Genomic DNA, 17,420 nt, shown 5'->3' with positions numbered 1-17,420 from the left:
ACAGACTTTCTCCCCTCACTTCCACCTACCCCCACTTTTCCATCATCCAGATGGTTGTACAAACAGAGAAGCAAACCTGCAGGCCAGGAACTGCAGTTCAAACCATAGGGACATTTAATGTCATTGGTTAGCACACTGGATTGTTTGAATGGGAACCCTGGACTGTATATAAATTGGTGGGCTTTTGAGCTTTGTTCTCGAGTGTAAGCTGGCATTTCACTCCAAGAGTGACTCCATACTGTATTGAACCCACTATTCAATATGGGTATCTGTAGCACAGACTTAGGACTTTCTGACTTCTACCTTTTTCTTTCTTTTTAACTGTTTTGAGCTACATGTAAGCAGTTATGAGAAATGGTGTTAAGATCAGTTGAAGGGCAATCTAGGATGGCTATCACTATTACAAAAGTAAAAGCACAGAATAATCGTAAAGTTAGAGCAACTAGTATTAGCACAGAAAATTGTTCAATGTGTTCAAAGTTAGAGCAACTATTATTAGCACAGAAAATTGTTCAATGTGCACAGCAAGCATATGTAAAAAATGGGACAAGAAGTTCCTGGCCAAGCAAAAGGTCTAGTGACATAAAGTTGCTTATACCAAAAGAAAGCCTGGAAAACCTCTTTTGCAGAATTAATGCCCCCAAAACTGACTATCACATGTGTGATAAAGATGGGGATGCATACCTTATGCCTGCTTGCAGACACCTGTGTGCTTAAGAAGTCTGCGTGAAGTCATAGGGGACATCTGCACATGTCCAAAAGTTGTTTTTGTCTAGTTATAAATATCTAACTTTACTTGATGTGAGATTCAGCAGAACCAATACAATAAAAAAATCCAAAAGAATCAGAGAAGAGTCCCAGTTAAAGCAAAATAAATATATATATTTGCATATATAGGGAGATCAAAGCAACAGGACTGAAATACAGATCTCCATCTCAGGAAGGTAGGCCAGGATTTTAAATAACTTTCTTGTTACTTTACAATTCACCCATTTCCATTGATCTATACATCATCCTTAAGTGAGTATGACACCACTCTATTGGCCAAGTTCTGCCCCAATGGGCAGAGTTACCTCTCTTACAAGAAGGTATTGTTACAGGGTGCTGTATTCATTATAATGATGCTCCCTCGACACATCAGCAACATTTCATCATTAAAGGCCAGAAAGGGCTAATTAGAGCAAATATGCATAAGTAAGTAATAACATAGTCTTTAGTAATAAATAAAGCTGAGATTATAAAATAAAGCATTTTTGGTACATCATGTAAATAGAAGCAATTTGGCATAATGATAAAAGGAATGAAGCCAGATGTTTGAGTCCAGTGCCTCTGCCCCACAAAATACCAATATGTTCAATTTCTGGGTTTAAATGAGAATTGAGTGACTTAGCAAATGTAGTGAGATAAGAAGCCAATATCCTTATTAAGCCCAGGGGTTCCATTGTCCTGAGTGTTGTGATAACAGCAATATCCCATTCCAGTCTGTTTCTGAAATGCCTTTGCAATACAACTACCACTTTGAGGTCCCCATTGAGTGCCCTGGGAGGCTGAAATGTTCTACAGGTTTCTCAGACATCTCTATGTCACTTCCAGGTGATGTAGAAACGTGTTTTCCCCCCAGGTTTCTTGCATGTTAGACAGAGAATTTTTTCCTCATATCTAGCCAGTATTGTTCTACACATAATTATTAGACCCTCCAGACAGCCTTCTGAAAAGGATTCCTATGTATTCATGTTATGAAAGTTTTTAAGACCGGGGGGGGGGAGCCAATTTATTTAACACCACAGGTTTCGAAATCAGAAGTAGGTAACACTGCATTTAATGACCCCTTAATACAGTATATACTTGTGGAGCTGGGATTGTTTTATTTCATGTACTATTTAAAATGCACAGAAACATGCCTTGAAAGTTAAAGCATTTTCCATCAGCTAAAAAGAACTTGTAAGTCCAAAAAAGCTAAATATATGCCCATCTTTTGGAATACTGCGTACATTTTCTGCATAAAAATACAAAATTAATAATATACAAAGGGTAAATATTTTGACTACTATTGCATAAGTATGGCAGAATAAGGCACAACAAGGAAATGAAATAAAAAAGCACACAGAAACATGTCTGTTACACAGAATGATTCCTGCAAAATTCAAGTAGCTTTGCTAGTCACAGCAGGACATTGCTGTTTTCCACTTTTGCATGTAATCCTAAAATTATGCAATCCAGAGTGTTCTTGCTGAGGTTGTTTAAGAGCTACATATTTTGTTCTGCTCGACACAGATTAAAGTTATAATCCTATGTACATTCCCTGGGAGTAAACCCACTGAATAAAGCATGTCCTTATTCTCAGTAAACATACAAAAGAGTGCACTGTCAATGCCAAACTTTAGTAAACTTTGAACAGTCCAACATTTCTGCATATTATGAAGTAAAGCTTCTTTAAAATGGGTATCCAAAGAATGATAAAGGAAAACAAACAAACTCCTATGCCCAGGAAGTTTTCACTGTGACGCTGGACTTTGGTTGTTCCTGCTACAGAAGACTCGGATGACTCTCCTTGGCAATCATTACGAGGCTTTCTGATAAGAGATTCCTCCTAAATGTTGAGAATGCTGTTTTGTTATTCTTGTAAAAGCTTCCGGCCTTCAGAGTCAGAACAAAACATTTGAAAATGTGTTCTGTAATGTTCCATTGGCTCAGAAAAAAAGAGGCAATCAAGAACTATTTTTGTTTTTCTTTATAAAAAAATACTCATGATTTGTAGGCACTCATTGAATCATTCTGAATAGCTGTAGGCTGGCTGTACCAGGGTACCACGAAGAATGAAAATTAGCACCAAAAGTTGGGACCTTCTACCAAGTTAAGCCCTCATCTATACCAGGAGTAGTTTAGTGCAGTGGTCCCCAACCTTTTTATCACCAGGGACCGGTCAACGCTTGACAATTTTACTAAGGCCCAGGGGGTGGGGTAGACTACTAGAGGACCCTTCATTGGATGGCACCAGAGGGGTGGGCTTAGCTGGGGGCCACTACTCTGATTGGGCAACTGGATGAGAAGGACAAGGGAGCAAGCTGACCTCTTGTTTCTTTTCGCTGTGGTCGCTGAAGGCAGCAGGCAGGGAGCTCGTTGCCACGGAGTTGTGTGGGCTGCTCTGGGAATACGGCACTCCTGAACACGAGATGAGGGAGTCCTAGTCAGAGCAGGAATGGAGAAGGGGAGCTTTGTGACCTGGACTTCTGCAAAGTTGGGTCAACGGTGGGCTGTAGCACCTAACTTCCTAGACAGAGCTGCGGCCCGGTACCAACTGATCCACGGACCGGTGCCGGTATCTGGACCGGGGGTTGGGGATCACTGGTTTAGTGGGCAGGAACTGACTTAATGATACTGAATCCAGTTATGAATTTTTGCTGTATTTATCTATCTGCTGTCATATACGTGCTCACACACTTTCAAGGGTTTTTTTTCTCTCTTCCTGATCTTGTATCCCCTTCACCCACCAAGCCCTGGTGGAAAAATAAGATTGGCCAGATTGGTGAGTTATTCTGAACTCAGAGAAGTAATTTTCAGTGCCTTCCTAAGCAGGGATACACTTCAAAGCCCATTGATGTCTGCTTAGGATAGTACAGTTGACTACCTGCAAGCAAGTATGCAAAATGTTCTTTATGTCCATGTGGTATATAAAAATCCCAGATTTTTAATCTGCTATTTACTCTACAAATATTATGTATGCATCTACAAATATATATATATGTGTGTGTAAATTATAGAATTTTAATGGTTGGATATGAGATTATGCAAGATGCAAAAGGTTTTTTTAAGAGGTATATTTTCAAGGTGGCCAGGCAACAATTTCAGTATGAAGCTAGTCATGCAGAGAGGAACAGGGGAGGGGGATGTTTGGGTTCCAACGACTCAGCAAAAGTCTTTTGTAACAACAGTACTGTTTCCTAATTTTTGCACAGCGAGGTGGTATCTGAAGTTGAGCCTCACTTCCTTCCCAAAGTTTCTGCTAGTTTCTTCAGTCTTTTCTTGAGCTCCAGGGGAAACTTCTCATAGCACTTCTTGCAGACAGGTTTCATGTCAAATTCCACAAATTTGTTTCTAAAATAAGCAAGGGGGAAAAAATGAGAGAGACGGCTCCCATAAAGCCAGCATGCATGTCTGTGAAATTGAATTTAGAATTATACATAAACAAATCTTTCCAATTCAGACAATTCTTTTCTATCTGTCCTAAAAAGGCAGTTATTAATTTACATTATTCAAATCATTGTGCCCTGTTTTTGCAAAAGAAAATTTTATCCTCCAAAGCTTACTACAAATTGTAAAATAAGTGAGGCAGGAGACATTACACCCTAGCTCTATGAGCACTCTGTGTGTGTGGGGGGTGTATCTGCTATCAAGTCAGAGCTGACATGGCAACCCTATAGGGCAGGGGTGGCCAAAGTGTAGCTCTCCAGATGTCCATAGGCTACAATTCCCATGAGCCCCCTGCCAGTACATGCTGGCACATGGACATTTGCAGAGCCACAGTTTGGTCACTCCTGCTGTAGGGCTTTCAAGTCAAGAGACATTCAGAGACCTTTTGCCATTGCCTGCCTCTGTGTCATGCCCTGGTATTCCCTAGAGGTCTCCCATCTGAATATTAGGTAGGGCTAACCTTGCTTAGCTTCCAAGATGCAATAAGACCAAGCTAACCTAGGCAATCCACGTCAGGGATCAATGGGAACCAGCCACTTCCAAAAAGCCGCATAAAAATGACAGTATATAGGGGCTTGCAACCCAGCAGGTGGGCTTCTGCAATCCACTTCCCCAAGCAGCATATAGTTCACACTCAACCCCTATAAAAAGCATTGAACAACTCAGATATTCTCCAGGAAAAAAGGAATTGTACTTAACTAGAGTCGGTTACTAAAGGAAAAACAGCTACTGTATCTTACGTATTGGATGACCATGCACCCCTGCAATTAAAGATCCACTGCTCAGATACCCAAAATCTTAGGATTGCTTTTTGATAATCCCAACATCATGCAATATATTATAAAAGCTAAGGTATTCCCTTAAAACTGACCAAGAAGAAGGAAGGAGCACAGGTGGCAGTAGAAAGGAATGAAGCATTTACAGACAGATAGGCTTTTTCTTTTTGGTTTTGTCTTTCTCCTTTGCTTCTCGCTCCCGTTTGGCAAGTCTCCGCTTAAATTCTTCAGGCATTTGCTCGTAACAATGTTTGCAGACAGGTTTGAGATCGATTTCTACAAACTTGTCCCTTTTAGGTTGGGCGAAGGAGGAATAGAGGAGAGAAGAGGAAAGAGTCAAGGTACAGGCACAGCAGTAAACAGAAGTCAGCAGAATATAGAAATGGTGAAAGTGTAAGTATATCAACAGGAAAGGAAGCTTGTGCCTATTGCTAAAGACTATGTTATTACCTAACAATGATCTCATTGAAGTGTGAACCTAAAATTTTGAAGGCCATGTATGCTGCCTGGGCATAGCATGTATCCAACGAAAGGCAAACATTTAAACAAAAGTTTGTACACATTATGGGGACCACCAATGAGTTGGCTAAATCCAATGTGTACCACTTGCTTCTCATGCATCGTAGGGTGGCTACCACGTATCATTATGGTATCCCTGCTAACTTCAGAATGTATGCAGCCTTCCTAAACATTCACACTGAGCTGCTCTGCTTCGTGCAGTGCTTGTTTATACTGCCACAGTTAAGGAAACTTCTATGATCACGTGTATGACCCCTGTGGGGGAAAAGGAACAATGCATCATGTGGACCACAGTGCCGAAAACCTGCCAAGATACCAAGGCTATATTGAGGGATGTAACCTACAAGCCATGTTGAACAAACACAGTTCTTATTTTCCTTCCCAATAAAAGTAAGTCTCCCTACAGCAGAGGCAAACATACACCCGTGTCACCCGATGATGTCACTCCTGCTTTCATTATCGGCACCCCAGGCACTTACTTGAGAGTTAACTTAGTGTTGCAAGTGGAGCACGCGAAGCAGTTGACACACCAGGCCTTATTCAAGGCTGAGACAACTAGGAAAGAAAAGAGAAATTACAGGATCAGCTAAAGTGGCCATTTATCCAGCTAGAGCACACACAGCAAAACTGACTTTTTTTTGGGGGGGGGGGACATATCTTTTCATGTAATAAAATATGTACAGTACTGGCAGACAACTCATTTATATATTAATAATAACAATAAAATTAACAATAACAAAATTAACAAGGATAACAAAATTAATAATAACAATAACAATGATGATGATGTTGTATTTCTATCCCATTTTGTTTAGGGCAGGTGACAGCAATAAAGCAACATACAAAAGTTAAAAACATTTACAATTATTCCAATGTCCCCCAACTGAAATTCATACAATAGGCATTATTACTATTATCACAATATCATTGCAAAGCCTTTTAATCGTTTTAAGTGCACTGAAACCCATCCAGATCTTTGCAACCCAAACTTAAACATGCATGCCTAGCTGAAACACTAGCATAAGATCCCTGCAGTTCTGATATCATTGTATACTTTAGTGTTCTTATAATTCAGGAAGCATAGCAATTTTGAGAAATCAGGCTTCAATAGAACTCAGCCTGAAAGCCAGTGATGGAAGTGAATGAATCCACCTTTATGTGTTTCAGTGCAACAGTGAGATTTCCACCCCCATTTAGCATTGCACTGCATTATATTTTGAAATGCACTAAACCAGATACCAGACTTCTTTCTTCTTAAAGGGTTTTCACAAAAATGCATTTTGCTGAAATGATGGAAACCGTGTTAAGTGAATGAGAACTCACCGTCTCCCTCAATCACACGATTACAGTGGAAGCAAACATCACCAAACAGCTGGGGACATGAAAAACATTTTCAGAATCACACATCGGTTTATAACATTTGAGGAAATAAAAGCCGTTGAACCTGTGTGTGTGTGTGTGTGTGTGCTTTCTAAATTAAAAAAAATTACAGATATCATGCCAGCATTGTTATTTAATCATTGTAAATGGCATGACTTGCAATAATGAAGAAACTGAAAATGCAAACACAGACAGGTGGACTGGGCTGTTAATAATGTAATTATTTCTTAACTGTTTCTAATTTTTTTGCAAATCAGATTAAGCTAATTGGTTCTTGACAGCATATCCTCCTACTAAATTTCACCCAGGCAATCCAAATTGCATTTTATCTGTTGAAAATGCAGAAGGAAAACTGAAAAGCCTTCTTATTAATAAAGAGAGAGAGAGAGCATGTTTTCTCTTACAGCCCACCCACAATTAACTTGTTGCAAAGGCAAATCTGGTTAGAGGTTATTTAATATTGTAAACATATTAATATTTGCATCATCATAACACAAAAATCAGAAACAGAAATGACCACCTGGTGGTGCACTGTACAAGACCGATTCTGTATCTAGTCGCTAGTGAGAGTAAAACTGGCCACAGAGTTTCACAGACTAACCTGAAGCTGTAAAATGGTAGCTTTAAAAAAAAGAAAAGAGAAAGCAGGCAAGTATGGACATTCCATCAGCACCATTCACTCATTGCTAAGGTTATGGTATTGAGTGAAAACATAAAATCAGTCAACTCATACATATATTCACTCAAACCCCTCATGGGAAATCTTAGAATACATTAGATTTTACTGTATCAGTCTTTTTAGCCCATGTTTATATAGTTTTTGTCATGCTGCTTTCCAGGTATTCATAATGTTTCAGTATTTATACACAAATTTAAAAAAATACATCTGAAATCAAATGTGATATCTATGCTGCAGAAACCTCCTGTATAAAAACCAATTATGGTTTCCAGCTGAAAGCTTCCCAAATGTGTTTTGGGGCAGGAAACCAAGAAGAGGAAACATCGGCATACCACATCAAAGGCAGAATATCACACACTTCAAATCTTTTGAGACAGATTTTAATTCCCAGTCTCTCTATCATGAAATGCTGGAAAGCTGCTGAATTTCTCATCTACACGATTTTTCATTTCATCTCTTATAACAAGAAATAAAAAGGACAGACAGAACTGGATCAGTACAGGGCAACCATACCTGATTGTAATGGGTTTCACAATATGCCAGTCCCTTTCTCTCATAGTGGCGGTGGCCCAAGAACGGCTTTTCACACTTCGCACAAACAAAATGCTACAAAAAAACCCAAACATTTGGGGTTATCTGTACAGAAGTCATTGAGTTTAGCAGTGAAGTCATTGAGTTTAGTCACTGGTAGTCTTCAAGCAAAGGTTGGATACACACATTTCTTGGATGCTTTAGGATGCTTAGGGCTGATCCTGCGTTGAGCAGGCGGTTGGAGTAGATGGCCTGTATGGCCCCTTCCAACTCTATGACTCTATGATTCTACTAGTAAAAAAGCCCATTGTATCCGAAATACAATGGGCGCTAGCAGGCTGGGGCAGAGTAAAAGGTGGCTTACCAGTGAGCGGGCGGGCTCCCTCGCGGCATCTTCTGGCTGGCGGCCATTTTCTTGATGGAGGCGGCGTGTAGTCCGATGCTGGGGGCTCCCTTGTGCTGCGGCTTGATGCAGCGAGAGGCGCTTCGCATCAAGCCACTGGGCAGGGAGCCCCCGGCAGCCGCGCAGGGCCCTTAGCTCTTCCGGGAGCTCATTCCACCAGGTTGCAGCCAGGACCGAAAAGGCCCTTGCCCAGGTTGAGGCCAGGCGAGCATCCCGAGAGCCCTGGACTACCAGTAAGTTCATATCCACAGAGCGATGAGCACTGCGGGGGGCATAAGCAATCAGTTGGTCCCACAGGTAAACAGGACCCAGACTGCGTCTGGCCTTAAAGGTCAAGACTAAAACCTTGAACTTGATCCGGAAGCAGACTGGTAATCAGTACAGATGTCGAAGCGCTGGCTGAATATGGGCCCTCCATGATTACCAGTGAGGACCCTAGCAGCCACATTTTGTACCAGCTGCAACTTCCGGGTCAAGGACCAGGGCAGGCCTGCATAGAGCAAGTTACAGTAGTCTAGTCTGGAAGTGACTGTTGCATGGATCTCTGTGGCCAAGTTGTCTGAGGACAGGTAGGGCATTTCCTAGCTTGGCGAAGATGGGAAAATGCCGTCCAGGCAACTGTAGTGACCTGAGCCTCCATAGAAAGAGAGGCATCAAAGGTCAGTCCCAAATTCCTGGCAACTGGTGCAGATTTTTCATTTGTTTGTAGGGTGGTACCTGCAGAAGGTCTTGCTCGGGCTATTCAAACTGCAGGCATGTTTTTTGTTCCAGTTTGTGCTGCTGGATATACTGTGAAAAGAATGTAAACAACCTGCAGATTTTTATACTTTTGTCTGTCAGCACTTCCCAGCAACCTCTGGCAGCAACAAACGAAACAAAACCACCTTTCCTGAATTTTCCACTGAACAAATCTATTTGAATTCCATATAGCTAATTTGAACCAAATCAAATGTAAAGTTCTCAGACCAGTTTAAAATGTTTCTGTTTTCTCTATTTTCTTCCTTTGTCATGCAAAGACCTTTCAGAACAGCTCCCTGTAAGTGCTTATCTGAATAGCTGGGCTGATGACAGATTAAAGGGATAGAAAGTATAATGCTAATAAAATGGTCATGCCCATGCCAGATAGCAGAGATGCAAAGGAAAAAAAATAAAAAGGGCTAGTTGTAAGGGGTGTCTTACACTTGCCACAGGAACATAGCTGTGAAATTGCTTCCCATGGCAAAGTGCTTTGCTCTAGGCATAATACATTGTATTCCTAAGTTCAAATATATTCAGAACAGCTATTAATTTTTCAAAAAACTTATTAATATATCTAATTCAGAACAATGGCTCCAGAATGTGGATCAAGAAATAAATTCCTACCAAAATTTCACAATACTAAGCTGAGAGCTATCAATGGTAATGTTGGGAGATTGCTTATTGCTTAAGAGGCATATTACAGAAGCAATATTATAGAGGCTTCTATGCTTTGATTATCTTAAGTCAAAGGTGGTGGCAATGGGATTAAAAAATAAAAAAATATTACAGGGAAGGAACCATGATAAGAGGAGATAGAACTGAAGGGGAGAGAATAGAGAAAGTTATCTGGGTAGAAGAAAGGCAAGGATCCATTGGGGAAAGCAGAAAATTGGGGGAAGCAGATATAGGTAGATTAGTGCAGTGGTCCCCAACCTTTATTTGGCTGGGGACCGGCAGGGCATCGGGCATCACCCGCGGGGACCGCACCCGCGTGGGCCACGCCCACGCTTCGGGCCGCGCCCGCGGGCCGCGCCCGCGCATCGAGCCGCGCCCGGCCGCGCCCGCAAGCCGCGCCCGCGGATCGGGCCGCGCCCGGCCGCGCCCGCAAGCCGCGCCCGCGGATCGGGCCGCGCCCGGCCGCGCCCGCAAGCCGCGCCCGCGGATCGGGCCGCGCCCGGCCGCGCCCGCAAGCCGCGCCCGCGGATCGGGCCGCGCCCGGCCGCGGCCGCGGATCGGGCCGGGCGGGCGGGCGCGGCCTGCACGGGCGCAGGCCGGCCCTGATTCCCTCTCCCCTCCTCCCGCAGTAATACATTGTTGGAAAAAGCTCTCGGAAAAAGCTTCCCACTCTCGGAAAAAGCTCCCCAAGCACCGGGGAAGGCGATCTGCGGCTCTGCGAGCCGCGGATCGCCTTCCCCGGTGCCTGGGGAGCTTTTTTCCTCTCCCCCCCCCCCCCGATATGAGGAAAAGCTCACCAGGCCCCAGGGAAGGCGATCGGGCGGCCTGACGCGTCGGAGGTGCTAGGAACAACTGCGAGCCGCGCTGCACACGGCTCGCAGTTGCATGGGGCTGGGAATCGGAGGGACCAATCGGCAGGCGCTTCGCGCCTGCCGATTGGTCCCTCCGATTGTCTGTGCAGAGGAAGGGTCCAATCTGGACCCTTCCTCATCCCGGACACATCCCGCCTCAGAACGTCTTAGAGCTTTATTTAGTCCGTGGCGCCCGTGGCGCCACGGGCGGTGTTAAGATGAGTTGAATCTTGGGCATTTCACTAGTGAGAGTGCACCTATCCCTGCTTCCCCCAGCAGCTATCTTGGCCCTCCCCAAAGGCACAATGGGAGTCGAAGGCCCCATAAAGACAGACAGCCATATCCGTCAGGGGGCTACAGTGAGGTGACAAGTGAGGGAAGATTTCCCCTCCTTCCTCTAGTACCAGTGAAACATCCGCAGAATCCATCTAATTTCTTCTGAAGCTGTTAAACGAATCAGTCACTGCATCATTCTGAGTGTCCCATTTAAGATTCACTAGCATATCTTGTTCTTGATTAAGCTACATCCATCTTTTCAAGACTGCCCCTCATTTATAAACATATATTTAAAAACACTGGCCTAGCACACACAAAGGATTAAAATATATTTGGTGATTAAGATGGCCAAAACAGCATTAGGTATTCCCCTTCCCCTCAATTTCATTCCAAAACTGTTTTCGTGATGGAATTTATCAGCCTCAAAATGATATTGCTTTAAGGAGGATAAATAATAAACCATCTTCCATGAAATGAAAGTACAATATCGTCTCTGGGTTCTGCCCAGCAATGCACCCTTCCTTTATTATACTCTGTTCAAAAATAAAAATGCATCTTTGTAAATAATAGCGTGATTCATAGGCTTTTGCTATGTGCCATGGCGTAGTCAGTTCAAAGTAATAAAAAGAGCATTAGAGTTGAGGACAGTAAACCCATCCTTAAATGGCTGTTTAAGAAGGAATTTTACCAGGAGGCTTTTAACTAATGCATTCATTTAAAAGGAAGAGGACCCTGCATATAAAATGATCCCTCCTCCACATAAAAAGTTTTTTTTAATTTCAGGATATATGGGAATATAAGGTGACCCCCCTCCTTTTTATGGCATATTCCCTTTATCTTAAGGTATGGAAAAAATAAAACTAGTTAAATATAAATGAATGAGTAATTAATAAATAATAGCTAATCTCTTCTGCCAGCTGGGAATTACTGTAAGATTCAAAACAGTCAATGGTAAAGCATATATCCTTTTGACAATCTGCTACCTTAATCCAAGGCAGATGATTCCACTGAAATAAGTGAACTCAATTTTAAAAAAATGTGTTATTCTTTATTATTAAAACATTTGTGATTCCCTCTTATTATAAATAAATAGTTTATAAATCAGGAGAGCTTTATATATTTTAAAGAAGTGATGCCTTTATTTTAATGCATCACAGCTTACAAAATGACACCGAACCTATTAACCATCTCTGAAGACTCCATCTTGCTAATTATTTTTCCAAGCAGAACGCATGCATATGCTCACCTCAACGTGCCACTGTTTCCCCATTGCATTCACCACTCGCCCTTCGATGGGTCTCCTGCATGCTCCACAGATGGGGACCCCCATTTTGTCATGACAAGGCAAGCAGTATAACTCCCCCTTCAATTCACGAGCATCAGCAGTAAGCTCCTTTCTGTGAAATACATAGAGGTAAACTGATAAAATGAAAATGCAGAAACCAAAGTACAGAGAAATGTTGCCACTGGAGGATGTTCCAGAAGAAGAAAAAAAGTGTGACAATATAGTAAGCTATAAACTGTAATTTAAACTCCAGCAAGGAATTTGGATACTGCTGGGCTAGGAACTAAAAATCAGTTATTTTTACAGAATGGCAGAAGTGCTGCCCTATGAAATGAACCTTGAAAAACAGTCATGTTCGGCTTTTAACACTGCAGGATCCATTTTAAATAGATCTCTGTCATGTACAGTGAGTGTCACTAACACATGAAGGTGAATTTTGCTTCTCATTCTAATGTTGTTGGACTAAATTTATACAACTAGCATGCTTCTAGAGCAAAATGAATGCCCCCCCATCACCCCATACATTAGCATCTTGTTTAGGAAATGCAAGAGCAGACCTGGCCTTATAATGTTGTGCTACAGATGTTTCCACCACACTGAACTAAATAGAGGAACTAAAAGTGAAGCCCAAACTGTGTTACCACTGGTAGGCCTATAATCCAGTTGAACCAGGCTAATCTCCTCAAAAAAAGGCCTTGCTGAGGGAATTATAGGGGCTAAAGCTGCAATCCAGTTATTGCTTTACAAAGGAGTCAATTCCTGTAGGATCCAACAGGAATTATTGGACTCACACAGGATTGTAAGACATGTTATTTTATTCACTGCTAAACCTTTGATATGTTCTATATTTAGACCTGATTATAACACATTTAAAACAATATTTTGAAAAGTCGGATGCAAAATATCAAATCAAACCAAAACATTGATTTTTAAAAGAGTTGTTTGGTTTTGTTACCCGCAGTTGGCACAGTTGAAGTGATCTGGATGATAGGGATCGTTCTTGAAGATGAGAGGCTGTTCGTCAATGATTGCATGGCATTTCTGGCAAATGTACTTGCCCAGGCCCCTGGCTTTCTCTCGATTGTGGCAAGGACGGCAAAGGTGCCTGGCAGAGATCAAGGGGGGGGGGGGGGGAAGCAATACAATGTTTCCTTGAGTTCTACTACAAAAAGCAAAACACAGGGCTTTTGCTTGAACGTAGTATAGAGAAAAGCACATAATGACATCCTGCAAGGAAGAATAATGTTCTAACAACATGACAAACATTCAAACAAGAGAGGTATTGGGTGTGTGTGTGTGGTGGAAACTGTTCTAAAAATTGTTAGGGTACAGAATGATCCTGAATATCCATGGAGATAAATCACAAATCAGAAGACTAGTCTGTCTTCTTAACACTGTAAAGAACTAAAGAACTAATGGTCATCTAGTACAACACCCTACGGACAACCAAGATTAAAACTATATCGTTTTTTTTGGGGGGGGGGAGTTTATATATTCACATTCTTAGGTCTAGCGCTGGTAATCCTACTATTACATTTGTGAGGTTCAAAAGGATTACATATAAATTGTCTGTTATGATTGTTGGATTTATTTCCACACATATTTTACGGTATTATTGGGTTTTGGAGTTTGTGGCATTACTACCAGTGGGGTATTTATTTCTTTGTTTATTGTATGGTATGTGAGTAAAACAGCCAGGAGATCCTAAGATTGTCTGGCTGCCAAGCTAGAGATGTTTGGAAGTGGTTTGCCATTGCCTGCCCCTGGAATTCCTGGAAGTTGCCCTTTGAAGAAGAAGAAGAAGAGTTGGTTCTTATATGCCGCTTTTTCCTACCCGAAGGAGGCTCAAAGCAGCTTACAGTCGCCTTCCCATTCCTCTCCCCACAAGTGTTAACCAGGACCGACAGCTACTGTGATCTGACTGGATTATCCAGGTACAATTGATCGCCAGTAGAGTGCATAAGGGTCACCCAGCAACACCAAAATTGGCACAAGAACTAAAAAGCTGAGGGGCAGGATAGCTGGAACACTGGCGGGGAAGTTCCAGAGTTAGTGTGTGCTACAATGTCCATACATGTTATGTTCCAACTTGACCCAGCAAGAATAAGGTTCCAGGTTTGAATGTTGTGACAACCCCTTTCTGGGGGGGGGGGGGGGGGCACACAGCCTCTGATGATTTTGTGGGAACAGGTTTGTTTAGAACAGTAAACCTCCTCAGTTACAAGATGTTCTTAAGGAAGCTTGTGTAAAAGGCTTTCTGTTTTTGTCCACGAGGTGTAGGTTTGTGGGGAGCAAGAGCAAGGAGATCATGGAGGCAACAGTTGTATGCAAATAACAAAGAAGATTTATTTATTCACAGGTTGGTTTTAAAGAACAAATCAGCACAGGTCTCCAGAGAGTTAAAGAAGAAGCCTAGCTGAGGCACATAAAGTTAAGCTGGTTATGGCTCCAGAGTGTGGTCTGAATTCTCTTTAATGCTTGCAGGTACAAACTGCTTTTCACAGACTAGTCATCAAGTTGGATCCTTTCTCTCACACAGGATTCCACCAACACCAGCCTGCCCTTTCCCATGAGTCAGGCTAAATTGTAAAAGTTCTGACCAGAGACAGGCCTCATAACTGAGTATTCTGTTGTCTCCCAGGGGTGGAATGACACCAGGCAGAGCTACTCTTCAAATTGTTCTCTTGCTGAGGCAGACCCAAAGTATGCTTGCTCTCTCCCTGAGGCAGATGTGAACTGAAATCCTGCTGCGTTTCCCTCCAAAATTCCACCCCCACTCTAAAAAAGGATTGGATTCGGAGCAGCGCTCCCAAAGGCTCAGGGATAAAACAGTTGAGTGACTGTTTTTCCCTTCAGTGGTGGGACAACCTCATGTTCATCACAGCTGCCACAGCAGAAAATTCACACAGAATGCACAGCAACCTCTAATTAAACAGCAGCTGTAATGTTGGCACCATATTCCAATAGGATAAAGTCCTAAAAATGTAACATTAGAATCAAGTTATGCTTTTGGATAACAGAAAAAAGTTGATGATCTACCTGCCAGCATTCTTCACAAATCCAATGTCTGCCAATACCTGTTGGCAGATATCACAGCAGAAACATTCCGGATGCCAGCTATTGTTCATTGCTTTAATGACACGACCAATAATGAACTCCCCTACAAGGAAATACATACCAGGATGTTACAAAAAAGGCCAATTTTAAATTTTAAATTGCTGTTGATAATATGCTATCTAATTACTTCTCTGAGTAAACTCAGAGTACTCTCTGAGTAAACTCTCCTGCCATGCATCAACCTTGACTAATGTTCAGACAAATTCTGTACTAAATCCGGTATCTGATTTTAACTCAGCTAAGTTGCCCCCAATTTATAGGGAATTACGCTACACACAGTGGGATGGATCCTATAACTCTCTCCTGGTAAGTTTTCCTATACCAGGGAATGACTTTTTCTGATGGAGAAAGCTGTTTTGATGGATTGCACTTTTAGAAACTTAGAAGTCCTGTGTAAACATATGGAACTGTGAAGGTTTCATTCTGCTCCAAGAGGTCAGACAGTCTGCTCCAAGAGATCAGATTGGTTAGCATCAGTTGAGCAGAGAAAGACTTTTGAACTGGATGCTGAGGAAAATTCATTTGGAATTCAGCCCTGACAGAGAGCAATAACACAAGGAGAATTGGGAGAAAGTTAGTGAGGAAGAGTGGGTAGTTTGGCAAAGACTCCCATTCAGGACGAAAGTGGTATAATAGTGAAAGAAGAAATTTCCCGTACCAGTTAAAACAGAGAGATAGCTCTGAAAAGTAGAGAGATTCCTGGTCTGAAGTAGCTAGAAACTGCCTTTTGAAACCTCAAGGAGAGTCCTAGTGTGTTTAGGGAAGGGGATTGGGTACTAGATAGAGTGTCCTAGTCTTCTGAAAACCAAAAGAGTCAGTGGCTACTGAAACAAAGTTCACTGGAGTATTTGGGAAACACTGGAACAAAAGTCTTTCATCTTAAAGTTCCCAAATCACTGGTAAAAGCTTATGAAACTCTCAATAGCCTGAAACATATGAACTATAGTCTGTACACATACTGTTTTACTTCAGATTCTATAGAAGGAAAAAAGGAGAGACGTGGACGGAGGTGTCATAGCTGTCCTCTAATGAAGAGATTTTTTTTCTTTATGGAAGGAAGTCTTTCTCTAAGACCGTTTATGCACTAGAGGTTTCATGCTGTGCAGCAGGCTGGAGTTTTAGTCATGGTAGGTTGCCCCACCTCTTCCTGAACCCACATGGGGGAGCATTTGGCCTGGTGCACCTCATCCCCCCCTATTTGTGCTCCTGCATGGAATTGGGACAGTGAAGTTCCCAGTGCATAAACGGTCTATGTGAGCAAAATTTGTTGGAAGAGAGCCATAAGATCTAACTCAATGTCTTTTCTATTAGATTTAGCATTACAGAAACTCATAGATAAGTGTGTTTGTATATACTGAGGAGATATCTAAAATATAGTATGTTGCAATTTAGGCTGCCAATGATTTAACACTAAGCACTTTGTCTTCCTTCCATCCCCATGGGTGTATAAAAACAATGGGACCTTAACAGATAAAAATGAAAAGCAACAGACTAAGGCTGTGGTTCTCATATCTGTCCATGAAAAGGTCCCAATAGTGACCATCTCTCAATTTCTCTTTTGACACAAAATTTACCCTTCTGCAGCATCCAGTTCCCTGGAAAAACATATCGGAATTCCATTTCTCCATAGGAATAAGTTAACCTAGAAAGTCACTTCAATCTATTTCAGAACACCATCCCACTATAGTCAGCCGTACATTGCCATGATTCAAGTTTTCCATTTGTTGATGGCTTGTGACTGCAGTAGGCATTCTCTTCTTTCATAGTTTACAAGGCAGAAAGTTCACTTGGATGTATGCCTACTTCTCTAGATTATATTACTTCCAATTTAAAAGAGGGGTAAAATCATCCAATAAAACTGCTACTGAGTTTTAGCTACTACATTACTGATAAAACACACAATTCGTTCACGCTGATTTCATTACCATTTCTGTTATAATGTTACTATAGAAATTAGCCATTAACTCCAAAAATGGCACCTGTAATATACTGGTAATAT

At 41.9% G+C, this 17,420-nt stretch overlaps 1 protein-coding gene across 9 annotated transcripts in view; it reads right to left on the bottom strand.

The window, feature by feature from the left end:
* Positions 1–1,842: 1,842 nt before the first annotated feature.
* LIMS1 (LIM zinc finger domain containing 1) overlaps positions 1,843–17,420 on the bottom strand; it is a 73,717-nt gene continuing 58,139 nt past the window's right edge. For 7 of the 9 annotated variants that reach the window (XM_077343622.1, XM_077343626.1, XM_077343620.1 and 4 more), the window contains 8 exons: positions 15,344–15,464; positions 13,260–13,409; positions 12,266–12,416; positions 8,059–8,151; positions 6,810–6,858; positions 5,966–6,041; positions 5,063–5,257; positions 1,843–4,095 (listed from right to left, as the gene is read on the bottom strand). In XM_077343622.1, coding sequence (XP_077199737.1) covers positions 5,110–5,257; positions 5,966–6,041; positions 6,810–6,858; positions 8,059–8,151; positions 12,266–12,416; positions 13,260–13,409; positions 15,344–15,464 — 788 coding nt within the window. In that variant the 3' untranslated portion in view covers positions 1,843–4,095; positions 5,063–5,109. The remainder of the gene's footprint in view (positions 4,096–5,062; positions 5,258–5,965; positions 6,042–6,809; positions 6,859–8,058; positions 8,152–12,265; positions 12,417–13,259; positions 13,410–15,343; positions 15,465–17,420) is intronic. The other 2 variants (XM_077343621.1, XM_077343619.1) reach the window with 1 other exon arrangement.

This window comes from Paroedura picta, chromosome 6 (genome assembly GCF_049243985.1).
Source record: "Paroedura picta isolate Pp20150507F chromosome 6, Ppicta_v3.0, whole genome shotgun sequence".
Taxonomy (NCBI): Eukaryota; Metazoa; Chordata; class Lepidosauria; order Squamata; family Gekkonidae; genus Paroedura; species Paroedura picta.
The sequence above is the reverse complement of the archived record's forward strand: the minus strand, read 5'-3'. Positions and strand labels throughout refer to the sequence as shown.